At 36.7% G+C, this 15,398-nt stretch overlaps 2 protein-coding genes across 24 annotated transcripts in view; one reads left to right on the forward strand and one right to left on the reverse strand.

Moving 5' to 3' along the window:
- Window positions 1-15,398, reverse strand: part of upk1a (uroplakin 1a) — a 702,734-nt gene that overhangs the window by 77,896 nt on the left and 609,440 nt on the right. The gene's annotated exons all lie outside the window — the stretch shown is intronic.
- The window catches only part of LOC127656495 (regulating synaptic membrane exocytosis protein 2-like), a 202,204-nt gene that overhangs the window by 47,089 nt on the left and 139,717 nt on the right, over window positions 1-15,398 (forward strand). For 16 of the 22 annotated variants that reach the window (XM_052144851.1, XM_052144863.1, XM_052144852.1 and 13 more), the window contains exon 4: window positions 2,673-2,950. In XM_052144851.1, the coding sequence (XP_052000811.1) occupies window positions 2,673-2,950 (278 nt within the window). Of the gene's footprint in view, window positions 1-2,672; window positions 2,951-11,818; window positions 12,301-15,398 lie in introns of those variants that run through there. The other 6 variants (XM_052144867.1, XM_052144868.1, XM_052144855.1 and 3 more) reach the window with 2 other exon arrangements.

The raw sequence follows: 15,398 nt of genomic DNA on the forward strand, positions 1-15,398 counted from the left end.
ACAAAACTACATATGGTCAGAAACCTATTTGAGTCAAAATAATGTGTACAATAGCAAAAGGTATTTATTAAAAATCCTATATTTACTGTGCATTTTCACATTGAGATCATTTTTTTTCATTTCATTCTGAGACCAACGCAGAAGTCATTCACTAAATATGGAAAGAGGGATCAATTAAATACTTTATAGTACATTATCTCCTCCCCCTAATCCCACCTATTTCTGCCTTGCAATAGCAAGTAACAAATCAAAGTTTATGGCTGTGATGTAAACTAAAGGCTGTTAGCTATTTTAAAAATGAAAATTATCAATTTGATAGGTCCCGCCCCAGCTTCCTGTTCCAATATGAAGTATGCCAACACAGGAATGAAAACTGCGTTTGTAAAGACATTTCATGGGGTCTTTAACAAAATCTTAAACTTTTTTTCTTATCTTATGTGACATTTTTAGATGAGTAAATATTGTAAAATTATGTAATATCTTTATATAATTTTTATTTATTTAGATTTTTGGGTGAAATATGATCTGGACAAACAAACATTCATCACAATATCACTCATATCAGTCTGCAGTCTGTTTCAGAGCCAGTCCCAGTGCTCTTCCTCATTGTGATCTTATAAAAATCTGTTCAAAACATGTGACCATTTCTGATAGGGCATCACATACTGTGTACAGCTTTATGTAAAAGTGTCAAAAGTCGAATAATGCTTTTATGATGTACAGCAGTGGCCAAAATATTGTCAGTTACATACATTTTGTGTTTTGCAAAGTTTGCTGCTTCAGTATTTGTAGATTATTTTTCAAAATGTTCTATGGTATACTAGAAAACAATGATAAGCATTTCTTAAGTTTTAAAGGCTTTTATTGGCAAAAACACTCAGTGTTGCCCCTTGTTCTTCATAACCTCTGCAATTCGCTCTGGCATGCTGGATATCAGCTTCTGGGCCAAATCCTGACTGATGCTGATCCATTCTTGAATATTAGTGCTCGTATTTGATCACAATTTGTGGGCTTCTGTTTGTCCACTCGCCTTTTGTGGATTGACCACAGGTTCTCTATGGGATTAAGATCCGGGGAATTGCCTGGCCACTGATCCAAAATATCAATGTAATGATCTCCGAGCCACTTCATTATCACTCTTGCTTTGTGACATGGTGCTCCATCATGCGGGAAAATGCACGGATCATCACCAAATTGCTCCTGGATCATTGGGAGAAGTTGCTCTTGCAGGACGTTTTGATACCATTCTTTATTCATGGCAGTGTTTTGGGCAGAATTGTGAGAGAGCCCACTCCCTTGGATGAAGAGCAAACCAAAAGCAAATGGATGGTCTCAGGATGCTTCACTGTTGGCACGACACAGGACTCATGGTACCGTTCACCTTTTCTTCTCTGAACTATCGATTTTCCAGATGTCCCAAACAGTCGGAAGGGGGCTTCATCAGAGACAATATCTTTGCACCAGTCTTCTGCTGTCCAATCCTTGTACTTCCTGCAAAATTTCAGTCTGTCCTTTTTTCTTGGAGAGAAGTGGCTTCTTTGCTGCCCTTCTTGACACCAGGCCATTGTCCAAAAGTCTTCGCCTCACTGTGCGTGCAGATGCACTCACACCAACCTGCTGCCAATATTGAGCAAGCTCTGCACTGGTGGTGACACGATTCCATAGCTGACTCCTCAGGAGGAGACGGTCCTGGCACTTGCTGGACACTCAGGGACATCCTGAAGCCTTCTTCACTGCAGCTGAACCTCTCTCCTTGAAGTTCTTGATGATCCGGTAAATGGGTCTTTCAGGTGTAATATTCTTTGCAGAAATTTCCTTGCATGTGAGGCCATTTTGATGCAAAGCGATGATGGCTGCACGTCTTTATTTTGCGAACAAGAACACAATGATTGAAAGCACTTCTTCTTTTATAGCAATCAGTCTGCTCTTATAATCCAATCAGAATGACAGTGATTTCACCTGACTTGTACTCGTTCACACTTTCCCAGGTGCTGCTGATATGATTAGTGAAATGATGTTGGCTGGTCATTTTGTGCCAGGGCCAAAAAACAGTGAAATTTGAAAAAGCTTTTTGCAATTATTTAAAATGCATCTGATCACTCTGCACAATAATCTAGAAACAATGTGAATCAACACCACAACAACTGAAGCAGAAAACTTAAAAAATTTATGTCACTGCCAATACCTTTGGCCATGGCTGTAGGTGTCATTGTGTTTCATTTTGTGCAAAACTTTTGCTTTTATCAGTTCCTTCAGCTCACATGTACTGTACCTGTCATGATGTCATTGGTTTATCCCAGAACCTGATTGTTGTGGGACCTGCGTACTGTAGGAGGATCTTACTCCTGGACAGTGATCCCAATTCTCACTCTCTTTTTGGCGTCACAGTTGACTCTGAAATTATTCATTTCACAATATGCATCGCTTCTGTTACAACATCAAGTTTTTATTTGTCTCGTTTAGGTTATGACCTCATTTGTCCCTGCTGAAAAGACCAGCAGAGCTGCTCACCAGTCATCCACCTTCATCAGCTTTTTGCTGGTGCACCAGTGAGCACAAACCAGGTTGGGCCAGCATGGAAATTCATGCTAGTCTAAGCTTGTCTTTTCAGCAGGGCTCTCTTGCGTGCTTCTTGTATACTGTGATCTAATGTCCTGTTCTGTCACTGTCAGGTGATGTGGGTATGCAACCTGTGCCGAAAACAACAAGAAATCCTCACCAAGTCCGGGGCCTGGTTCTACAGCGACCCGGGGGGCATCATGCCCACAGGTGCGAGTGACCCTCGCCGTCGCCACGAAGAAGCTCCGCAGGAGAAGAAGGCCAAACTGCAGGAAGCCCCGCTTCTGTACCAGGGACCGCCAGGGGACTGCAGCAGAGCTCCAGGACTCCCGCGACAGGCATCTCTCAACAACGACACAAATCTAAAAGCCAACAACCCTCTGAGCAACAGGTGAGTGGACAAATTGTTTTAATGGGGTTTTAGGGCGCAAAGATTTTGAGAAATAAGATACTTGGCACTTGGAATCACTAATTGTTCGTCAGTGTGTTGTAGTAGGTTCGCATGGGTCTGTGTAAACATATTTAAATATAATTGTGTGGCAGTATTTGGTTTTAGAAAAAATGCCTTGCAGGTGTTTTTCTTGTTTGAAGTGGTATTTGTTTTGCTGTTGATAGCATTTATGTCCACAGCGTAGTATGCATGCATTGACTACATCCCTATGTAGACATGCCAGTGTAGACAGCTTTGTTGATTATAATGGGAACAATCAAGATTTCTAACGTCTCTTATTTGCAATGTAAAGATTGCACCATATGCACTAAGTTGCTGTAATGGAATTGAATTCGCCACACCCATGGGATGTTGAATTAAAATTTTAATCAGAATGACAGGAAGAAGAATTTGCTTAATTGCAATTCAAAGAAATTCAATGCAGTAACCCAATGCAGGAATTTCAATATAATTCAATAATTAACATATTGATTATATAATAAACTGAGCACTACTTTAGGGGGCCTGGGTAGCTCAGTGAGTATTGATGCTGATAACAAACCCTGGAGTCACGAGAGTGATTCCAGCCAGGTCTCTTAAGCAATTCAATTGGCCCAGTTGCTAGGGAGGGTAGAGTGACATGGGGTAACCTCCTCGTGGTCGCTATAATGTGGTTCACTCTTGGTGGGGTGCATGGTGAGTTGTGCGTGGATGCCGGAACTGAGATTCATCCTCTGCAAGCACGAGGACTTAGAGCGCATTGGGAATTATGCATTCCAAAATGGGGGAAAAAAAGAAAAACGTAAAACGAGAGTTAATTAATTAAATGAAAGCCACACCCCCTCTTTTTCCAAAACCTTACACTCCAAAGATACCAAATTAGCTTCATTGAGATTGAAACCGAGCAGAATTGGTTGTCAAAAACAACAGCAACAAAATAGCGGCCTCAACTGACATCTGTTATGAACAACATGATGAACAAAAAAATGGCATTAAGCCTCAATAATTCGCTGCAACTACAACACAGAGACCACAACCCATGAACACATTTTTGTTAACTGTGTACAGAGTCTAGTTCTGTCACAGAGACAGGTGAGATATCTTTCAGGGAGTAGGATTTGTTTCGCATACCTTTACTTTAATTTAGCTATTTCAAAAGCTCGGGTATGATTGTTTAAACTTTTATAGTACCATAGTAAATGATCAGTACTTAGCATTTATGTCAATTACACTGTTAAACCTATTCATATTGAATTGTATTGTATTTGATACTGGTTAAATTGATACAAAAAATTAAGCGTATTGCAATTCATTCCATTTTAATTTTATAAATTTGAACTGCAAATGTACTACATGAGCTGGAATTTATTCTCAGTTTAATTGCGAATTGCGCACAACCCTGAGATATACATAATGCTATTTTATAGATTTAAACTTTGGATATTTTAAACATCTTTTATATGTATCTAATATGTTTAATTAAATGTATGTTGTTATAGCAACCGTTTTAGCAAACATCTGTTTTTCAGTTTTATATCGTTGCTAATTTGGTGTTGAACATCTTAGACAGGTACATAACAGTCAGTAATTTATGGTAAAACCTGCTCTTGAACAAATGAAGGGAGTCATAATACATTTTCAAACATTACGCCCCTATTATCTGCAGGCAGATGTTATTTCACATTTAGCTCTGGACCGGTGTGATTCCATCTTTTAACACAAGGTGGCGCCAACACTGTGGACTTATTTAAAACTCTCCCTCTGTCTTTGAGATCTCTGTATCAGCTTCACCTCTCAAGGGGTCAGAGGTCAGTCCTTGAGAGATCTCTCTGTTGAAAGAGATGCCTGCTCCATTGAATCCGTGGCGACCGCTGCGTGTTGGTTTGATTTTCCATTCTCAAATACCTGCGGAGAGGAATGCTGGGCCATGTGCCACATGGATGGTGCGGATCTCACCTGCCGTTAGTGTGTGTGTGTTGTATTTACATGAACACATATGAATGACAAACCCTTGAAGTGCAGAATTTAATGGTTTGACTTTCAGTCATTGAGACTTTTTTTAGCCATTTACAGAGGCAGACAGATAAGTGGAAGAGAGAGAGGCAGAACTGGATCGGGATGTGACCAAGGCCGGATTCGAACCTGGCGCTCCCATGAACCAACCGTTATAAATCAAAAGATGTTTTATAGGGATGTGTAATTTGGTCACTTTTGGGTGCTTGTGTATTAATTTGGGTGCTTGTGTGGTGTGATGCATTTATGTATTTACTCGTCCCTGGCTACTTTACCTGGCAGATGGCAGTGAAAGGCTCGGGACAGCAGGTGAGCTTTAAGCTGCTTTGCGAATGCAGCCTGACATTTCCTTTAGAACCAAGCAAGTGCTCTCTGCTGAGAAATGTATGAAAAGTTACTTTTTTTTTATTTGATCAGTTCATACGCCATGTTCTGTCACAAAACCTGCAAATTCTTATTTGCACTTTTCATCTTACTCAATGTGTTACCCCCAAAAGTTGTGATGTGTCATATGTTACTGAAACAGTGTCTGATTTGTTCATGGTTGTTCTGTATTTGTCATTCCAAAGTGAACATCAGCTCTCCTGGTTTGTGTAATATATGAGTTGGTTTGGTCATCCAACAACCAACAAGTCGATTTGTGAGGATGACTAGTTTATTAACATTATTTTTTAGATTTTATATTGTTAGATTATTATATTGTTAGTCAGTTTTGAAAAACACTCACTGAGGACTTTATTAGGAACACTACGTTGTGGTCTCCTGCTGCTATAGACCATATACCTCGGAGTGTTCGACTGCTCACTACAATTGTACAGAGTGGTTATCTGAGTTACCATAGCCTGTCTGTTAGCTCGAACCATTCTGGCCATTCTCCATTGGCCTCTCTCATCAGCAAGGCTCACAGAATGTTTTTTGTTTTTGGCACCATTCGGAGTAAATTCTAGAGACTGTTGTGCATTAAAATCCCAGGAGATCATCAGTTACAGAAATACTCAAATCAGCCATGACCCATATTTGCATGATTTTATGCATTGCACTGCTGCCCCACTATTGGCTAATTAGATAATAAAACAACCTATGAACAGTGTTTTTATGATTTCTCAAAGTTTAACGAAGGGTTATGAAGATTAACCCTAACCATAAAGATTTTAAAAGGAAAATAACTATTGTGTACTGTAGAAGAAAGAAAACATAGGGTTTGGAAAGAGGCAAGGAAAGCGTTTTATTGACATTTACACTGACTGCCAAAAGTTTGGAATAATGTACAGATTTTGCTCTTAAATACAATACTTTTACAGCATTTATCATATTAAGATGTGTTGTTACTGCATTAAGAACTAATATTAGCTAATTTTTGAATTAACAATAATAATGTAAATATTGTCCATTGTACATGATAAATAATGTATTAACTCACATTAACAAAGAGAACCTTATTGTAAAGTGTTGCATATGTCATCACTCTCTGTTAAGTAGAATGGCCAAAAATTGTGACAATCAAGGGGATATTTTTAACCTTTAATCTTAAATGTATTAACCTGTTAAATAATAAAAAAACAAAAACAAAATAAAAATAAAAATAACTTATTTAAATTTTACCCATTAAATAATAAAAAAATAAATAAAAGAAAAATAACTTATTTAAATTTACCTATTAAATTAGATATTTAATATATCATATAAAATAGCAAAACTAAAATTATCTTTAAAAAATTAAAGCATAATGTGAATGGAGTCTGAATAGAGTTTATTACCAAGCTGATTATCTTACAAAATAGTACTGTGATGAAGCCATCGTACAGTGATGTTATCAGGGGGTAACAGCATGGTATTTTTTATATATAAAGCACTGTACCATGGTACTTATTAATAACCATTTTTATATACTGAGTATTTCCTTTTTATTCATTTTTCATATATATTTTTTTTTTAATAGGTAGTACAATTTAAATTAAAAAAAGGAGAAGGTTAGAGAAACTAACGTAACAGACATTGGAGAACAGTATAATTGGAAAAGAGTGTTAGGGATCAGCTAGACTGTAAGGTGCGTGAGAAAAATAAAACAACCATTGAACAGAGTTATTATGATTTTTCAAAGTTTAATGAAGGGTTATGAAATTTAACCCTAACCATAAAGTCTAACTCTTAGATTTTAAAAGGAAAATAACTTTTGTGTACTGTGGAAAAATAAAACATTGGGTTTGGATAGAGGCAAGGAAAGCATGTTATTGACATTTACACTGAAAGTACTGTGGCCAAAAGTTTGGAATAATATACAGATTTTGATCTTATGGAAAGAAATTGGTTCTTTTATTCACTAAAGTGGCATTCAACTGAACACAATGTATAGTCAGGACATTAATAACGTGAAAAATTACTATTACAATTTGAAAAAAAAATGTCAGAACGTCTTAAACTATTTCAAAGAGTTCTCATCAAAAAATCGTCCATGTGCACCAATGACAGCTTTGCAGATCGTTGCCATTCTAACTGTCAGTTTGTCCAGATACTCAGGTGACATTTCACCCCTCACTTCCTGTAGCACTTGCCATAGATGTGGCGGTCTTGTCGGGCACTTCTCACACAACTTAGAGTCTAGCTGATCCTACAAATGCTCAATGGGGTTAAGATCCATAACACTCTTTTCCAATTATCTGCTGTCCTATGTCTGTGTTTCTTTGCCCACTCTAACCTTTTCTTTTTGTTTTTCTGTTTCAAAAGACGTTTTTTTTTGTAATTATTCCCATAAGGCCTGCACCCCACACGTCTTCTCTTTACTGTTGTGCATGAAACTGGTGTTGAGTGGGTAGAATTCAATAAAGCTGTCAGCTGAGGACATGTGAGGTGTCTATTTCTCAAACTAGAGACTCTGATGTATTTATCCTCTTGTTTAGTTTTACATCTGACCTTCCACATCTCTTTCTGTCCTTGCCAGTTGTCATTTGTCTTTGAAGCCTGTAGTGTACACCTTTGTATGAAATCTTCAGTTTTTTAGCAATTTCAAGCATTGTATAGCCTTCATTCCTCAAAACAATGTCTGACTGAAGAGTTTTCAGAGAAAGCTGTTTCTTTTTAAAAAATTTTTCCATCTAATATTGACCTTAAGACATGCCAGTCTATTGCGTACTGTGGAAACTCAAAAACAAACACAAAGACAATGTTAAGCTTAATTTAACAAACTAAATAGCTTTCAACTGTGTTTGATATAATGGCAAGTGATTTTCTTGTCCCAAATTGGCAATTTAGCGTGATTACTCAATGATATGATGTTGGAGTGATGGTTGCTGGAAATGGGACTAGATTTGATAAAAAATACTTTTTTCAAATTGTGATGGGATGTTTTTTTACATCAGTAATGTCCTGACTATACATTGTAATCAGTTGAATGCCACTTTGGTGAATTAAAGTACCAATTTCCTTCCGAAACATCAAAATCTGTACATTATCCAAACGTTTGGCTGCCAGTATATTGCAAAAGTCATTTGTATTGCATAAATGAATATGGAGTGAGTAAACAGATTTGTTGACTGATGTTTCCTTTCTTAAATAAAGTGTTGGATAGGAGGCAAGCTAAAGCTTTTGATGCCTGTATTGTATCGATTTAAAATTGTGTTTGTTGATTGATTGGTCTCTGTGGAAACAAAAGACATCCTTTACATACGAGCCAAGTCATACAGTAGCTTACAATTTTCCTTAAATACTTTGCTACCACCATCTTGGCGTTCCCAACAATTCTTCAAATTCTTCAACAATGCCATCAGTTGCCACGTGTCTCATTACTGATCGATCACAACCCAATACGTTTAAAATTCTAGAAGTTCAAATGACATTTGAGATCTAGGATGGAGGGAAGATTTTAAGTGACTTAAAATTTGGTCTGTTACTCCCACAAAGCTGGCACATGTCTTAAGGAGACTTGGAATATAGCACACAAGTCGTATGGACTACTTTTATGATACTTTTATGGTGCTTTATTGTCATGTTTAGAGCTTGACAAGCCATGTCACTGAATGCTTTGAGTGTATGAAAAGAAACCTTTTTCCTTTTGTGTTCTGCAGAAGAAAGAAAATAATACAGGTTTTGAAAGACATGCTAGAATTTTCATTTTTAAATGAAATGTCGCTTTAAAGCAGGAGTTTTTAGAGATGACAGGGGTGTTTTGGGGTTAACTGCTGCCACAGTGGATAAGACCTGCCTGACTGTTCACCGGAAAAATGTGTTAAATAGTTTGATGCCCAGGAATAAAGCTCAGGAAATCACTGAAAAGCACTTCCATTAATCTTAAGAAATGTTTAAATTAACTCTGATTCTCCTCTCTTGAAAAAGCGCTGACAGCCTATTTATATCCTGAAATAATGTGGGAAGAGCCTAATTTGTCTTGGTCTCGGAGGTGTCATCGGAGCGAGCACTGAGATGTGGCGCGAGTGTGGGTGAAATTGGTAGATGAAACAATAATAATTACACTGGGGTTGGAATTTAATTACAGCCGTTATGTTTCTCTGGGTTTTGCAGGTTTTCATGCACTCTGATCTCCTCCCCCTCCATCTACAAAATCCATTAGTGTTGTTTTATTGGCATAAGATTCAACGTAACACTCAGGTTGAACCACAGACTACTGAGGTTGTTTTAGTGCTGAAATTATGTTGATGTCATATGGAGGGTTGAGCACCTATACTGCAATATATTCAAACATATGCATATTGTCTGGTTTCTTACACAAGTTTCACTATACTGCACAGTAAGTAGCATGATATTACCAAGTTTTATGCTCTTGGATAAGTGCTATGGTCTGCTTAAAGAGCTGATGTTGTGATTTGGAGGTTTTGTCTGGAGAGAGTTATTAGGAGAATAAAAAATGCACCTGCAGGAATTCAGTATTAGCATTACTGAGCTCACATCTGCCTGCACTAGACAATTTAAGACTAATGTTTTTAAACGCAACTCTCTAAACAGTTGCGTTTTAGCTTTAGCAGGCTCAGTAGGACTATGTCTGTCTGTCTATCTATCTTTTAGATCTTAACTATATAAGACATTAAATAATATAATATTAATAAAAAAGTCTATTTGTGTTATTAAAATACATGTTAAGAAATTAAAACAAATTTAATTCACCAAAGTGAGATTCAACTGATCACAAAGTCTAGTCAGGCCATTACTGATGTAAAAAAACAGTACATTCACAATTTATTTTGCATGTGTAAATAACAGAATTTTAGTTTTTGGGTCAATGTTTTTCTCAAATAAAATTCTTTGTTGAAGAATTGTTGGGAACGCCAAGATGGTGGTAACAAAGAATTTAAGGAAAATTGTAAGAGACCAATCAATCAACAAACACAATTTAAAATCGATACAATACAGGCATCAAAAGCTTTAGCTTGCCTCCTATCCAACACTTTATTTAAGAAAGGAAACATCATTGAACAAACCATATTCATTTATGCAATGCAAATGACTTTTGCAATATACTGGCAGCCAAATGTTTGGAATAATGAACAGAATTTGATGTTTCGGAAGGAAATCGGTACTTTAATTCACCAAAGTGACATTAGACTGATCACAAAGTATAGTCAGGACATTACTGATGTAAAAAACATAATATATATATATATATATAGTACTGTGCAAAAGTTGTATGCACATAAGATGTTTCACAAAAGCATTTGTCTGAAGATGGTTATTTATATCTTCAGTTTTAGTGGCAATAGGAAATATAAATGTTAAATTCCCAAATATTACTTTTGCAAATAGAAAAGATTAGAATAGAAGAACAGGGAGCCCTGCAACAGATCTCATGGCCCCCGCAAAGCCCCCCAATGAACATTGTGTCAGTCTTAGATTACAAGAAGAGAAAGCAGCAATTGAGACAGCCTAAATAGACAGAAAAACTGTGGCAATTATCCAAGTAGCTTGGAACATCCTATCTGCCAACAACCAAGAAAAACTGCGTCCAGGTGTACCTTGGTGCTGTTTTAGAGGCAGAGTTGGTCACACCAAATATTAATTATTGATAGCTTTTTATGATTACTGGACTTTGTATGACATTAAGTGATACATGAAAACTATTTATGTAATTATTTTGAAGACATCCTCACTATGCAACATTTTTCACAAATGCCTAAATCTTTTGCACGGTACTGATATATATATATATATATATATATATATATATTATATTGAATTGGTTCATAATTATGTTTATATATTCTATTCTAATCTATTATGTTATGGACAACCCAACTTTATGTCATTAATAATATAATGCTAATATAACAACCTACTTGGTCTATTCAAATATGTTTGTTTCTGTACAATTATAAAGCTATTCATATTTTTTTCCCTTGCTAAATATAATATAAATATTCTCTTAAGCTAAATCTTTCAAAATGTAAGTAATACATTTATGTCTAAAAACATGTTTTATGTACAATTTAATACAGGCGTTGTATTATATGTTGCATCATCCTGCTAATGACTCTAACGTGTACTTTCTAAGCAAAGTCCTTCTTTCCTTAAACATTTTCAAACGGAGTGCATAGCCCTAAGAACACGACGAAAATCTTCATGCATTCTGACCCCAACATTTTCTGTATGCATCTTGTTCCTCTAGCTGTCTTATTCCTTCAGGTCATCAAATATCCACACACAATAGTTGTCTTTTAGTGCAGTGCATCGCTCTCCACAGAAAACCGTTAATGATGAGGGGGAAATAAAGCGCCTCCTCCTTCCCGCGCCCCATGCGCTCTACTGATGCTCCGTTTACTCCACAAAGCAGATGGCTTTTAGATTGGAGAGAAAACCCTGACAGCAGCATCTCTACCCGCGATCTCTCCACGCGCCTGGACTCTCCGGTATCTGGACGCAACGCGCTTCGCGTGGATGTTTTCGGCCCGCACGCGCTTCCTGTGCGTTTTTGGATGCGTCGTGGAGCATTTGAAGCGTTGCGACTTCGGTTTCTCTCATAAGTTCGGATCTCATAATGACCGTGAGAGCCGGTGTCGGTGCGCTCTCATCATCTAAACGCACTTTTCAGCAGGATCAAAAAACATCGGGCACTTGAATCGTGTTTATGTTGCGCTGGAGATGCTGCGCGTCCGGAGCGAGGCGCGCGGGGGGAGTTCCGTCTGAAGGAAAGAGGGGATATACGCAGAATAACAGAGAGGAAGAAGAGGGAAAATGCAGTTTGAGACATTGCGTCAGTTCTGTAGCTCGGTTTTATCGCATTTTAATGGGGCTTTCACACCACCGCAGAATATTCTGCAGACGGAGCTCCTTGAACAGGCGCTCGGCTCTATCGGGTGAGTTTTTATACCACAAAAAAAGAGACTAGATTTGCAGTTCCTGATGGATATTGCGGTGCTTGCAAGGCAGCACAAGAATTGTGTTTGAAGTAAGTTAAAGTAAAATGGTAAATGCATCAAAGGCGGCTGCTTTGCGGCTTTAGGGCTTTGGTTTTGTGTTAATGAAATGCCGCATCCGTTGTCATGACACTAAGCACGCGTCTTGATCTCTGTAAACGAGAACCAACACATATATAGCGTCTTTGAAGTAACCTAAATAGATGCAAGAGAGAAAGGACCAATCACAACACAGTATGCGCATAAATGCAAGAAAGATGGCCAATCAAAATTCAGAATGCAAGTGTTACAGTGATGTCATGGTGGTAACAATTTACAATAAGGTTGTATTCGTTAAAAGTATTTAACTACTTTAACATTTACTTACAATGAACATAAATTTTACAGCATTTAGCATATTAAGATTTGTTGTTTCTGCATTATAAATAATATTAACTCATTTTATGAATTAACATTAACCAAGATAATAATGTAAATATTGTTATTATAACAAAGAGAACCTTATTGTAAATTGTTGCATATGTCATCACTCTCTGTTAAGTAGAATGGCAAAAAATTGTGACAATCAAGGGGATATTATCAACCTGTAATCTTGAATGTATTAACCTATTAAATAATTAAAAAAACCAAACAAGATAAAAAGCTAAATAACTTATTTAAATTTTACCTATTAAATAAGATATATAATATATAATATAAAATAGCTAAACTAAAATTATCATAATGTGAATGGAGTCTGAATATAGTTTATTACCAAGCTGATTATCTTACAAAACAGTGATGATGCCATGGTACAGTGATGTTATCAGGGGTAATAGCATGGTATTTTTATTTAGCACTGTACCATGGTACTAAATATTAGTTAAGAGTATTTCCTTTTTATTAATTTTTCATAATAATTATTTTTTTATTAAGTAGTCTATTTTAAATTAAAAGGTTAGAGTGGCAAAGAAGCACAGACATTGGACAACAGATAATTGAGAGTGTTATGAATCTTAACCCCATTGAGCTTTTGTGGGATCAGCTAGACTGTAAGGTGTGTGAGAAGTACCCGAAAAGACAGCCACATCTATGGCAAGTGCTACAGGAAGTGTCCTTCCTTCTGGCCCTGCATAGATCTTTTTTATCAGCGGGTGTAATAGACTGCCAAGGGTATACATTGTAGGTTTCCTGTAGGTATTCAATCCATAGTATGTTTTTGTTGACAAAAATTCCTAAACACTGCTTCAAATGTGGCTTTTACAAAAACAGCTGATTTTAAAATTTGAATCAATTTAACTTGGTTAAAATTGTTATGGAAACCAAATCACATTATTACAACTACACCATATAAATGTTTATATGACACCATATACTGTGAAACAGTAAAAGTCACCATATATATGAACCTGAAAAAGTCTTCGGTGCAGATTTACCATCATTGCAGTCATTTAGTTACAAGATGATATACAAGATGTACAGAATACATTCAATGAACAAAATGTGCAGTTATACACAAAGCCCATATTACATAATACACAGTTTGTACACAATATAAAGACAATACACAATATATTGTAAATTAAATAATACACATATTGCTATTTAATGTTTCACCATTTAGAATTGAACATTCATGAGAACACCCACTCATTGTTTGCATTTATTAAGTGTTACTGTACTGTATGTTTTACTGTCTACAATTTAATTCATCTTTATAAACCATATAATATATATAATTCAGCTAAGCCTCAACATCAGTAATAGAACAAGAGATCAGGAATATATCATTCATGTTTATTTTCAGACATAGCTGTCAATCATAATTCATCATCCAAAAAAGAAAAATCTGGTTTCTGGCCTACTAAAATGTTCTGTATTCTTTCCCTTTAAACAGCTAACAGATTTACATTATTTACTTTTTGATAGATGAAACTTAAAGTCAACAAATACACAATTACAAGTTGTTTATAATCTTTGAATGGACTTGGGTATATTTATAAGCATATAGGATGTATATATGAAAAATGCCAAGCAGCTGTAGCCTGAACGTGAAATGCAACATGCCTGATGCAAGGGTATCAGTAACATACCCTAAGCAGTTTCCTTCCCAAATATCAGCTCAAATAATCCATTAGTTTTAATACAAGAATTAATGTAAGTGCTTTTCTAAAATTATAAAATTCACATTTCTGCCTTTAAACCCTCCAAAAATTGGCCCCATATTCTTAAATTGTAAGTGTCTCACTGTAACCTTGATTTTTGCTTTTTTTAAGAAAAGGAGGGATGAGTTGAAAATATATTTTGTGGTAATCAACATTATGCCACCAACTGACGTTGATTGAGCTTAACTTGTATTGAACCTGGAATATTACTTTAAACTGTTCTGCTCTGTGACTGAAAAGGCAATAACTTGGGCAATACTATACTGGCTTATCTCAGGCTGCCATGAGTGTCCTGCTGATGACGACAATTATAATGACCATCCGACAGACGGTGTCCATGCTGCTCTCGATAGCTTATAATGATAAAGTAGGAGAAGAAATAAATACTGATAAAATACAAAAACAAAACGCCTAAATATATACCACTAAAACCTAACGAATTATAAAGCTGCTAGCAAATTCTCACACCACTGACCTCAACTTCCAGGTCAAAGAGCTGTCACTCAACAATTCACTAGCCAATGAGAACCCATCTCTGCTAGCCCCACTCATATGAGAGGTTTGTGTCAGAACTGCAAACGGAAAAATTAGGGAGTGTTAATGAAAACTTTAGAAGCGTGAATGAAAACTCTAGCAGCGCATTTGTAAGTCCTGATCAGCAAATGCAAGCAGAGAATATCGTTAACAAAGGATTTTGTGGGGCCTGGGTAGCTCAGCGAGTAGAAATGCTGGCTACCACTCCTGGAGTTGCGAGTTCGAATCCAGGGTGTGCTGAGTGACTCCAGCCAGGTCTCCTAAGCAACCATATTGGCCCGATTGCTAGGAAGGGTGGAGTCACATGGGGTAACCTCCTCGTGGTCGCTATAATGGGGTTCTTGCTCTCAGTGGGGCACA

The sequence above is a fragment of the Xyrauchen texanus genome, chromosome 15, assembly GCF_025860055.1.
Source record: "Xyrauchen texanus isolate HMW12.3.18 chromosome 15, RBS_HiC_50CHRs, whole genome shotgun sequence".
NCBI classification, from domain to species: domain Eukaryota; kingdom Metazoa; phylum Chordata; class Actinopteri; order Cypriniformes; family Catostomidae; genus Xyrauchen; species Xyrauchen texanus.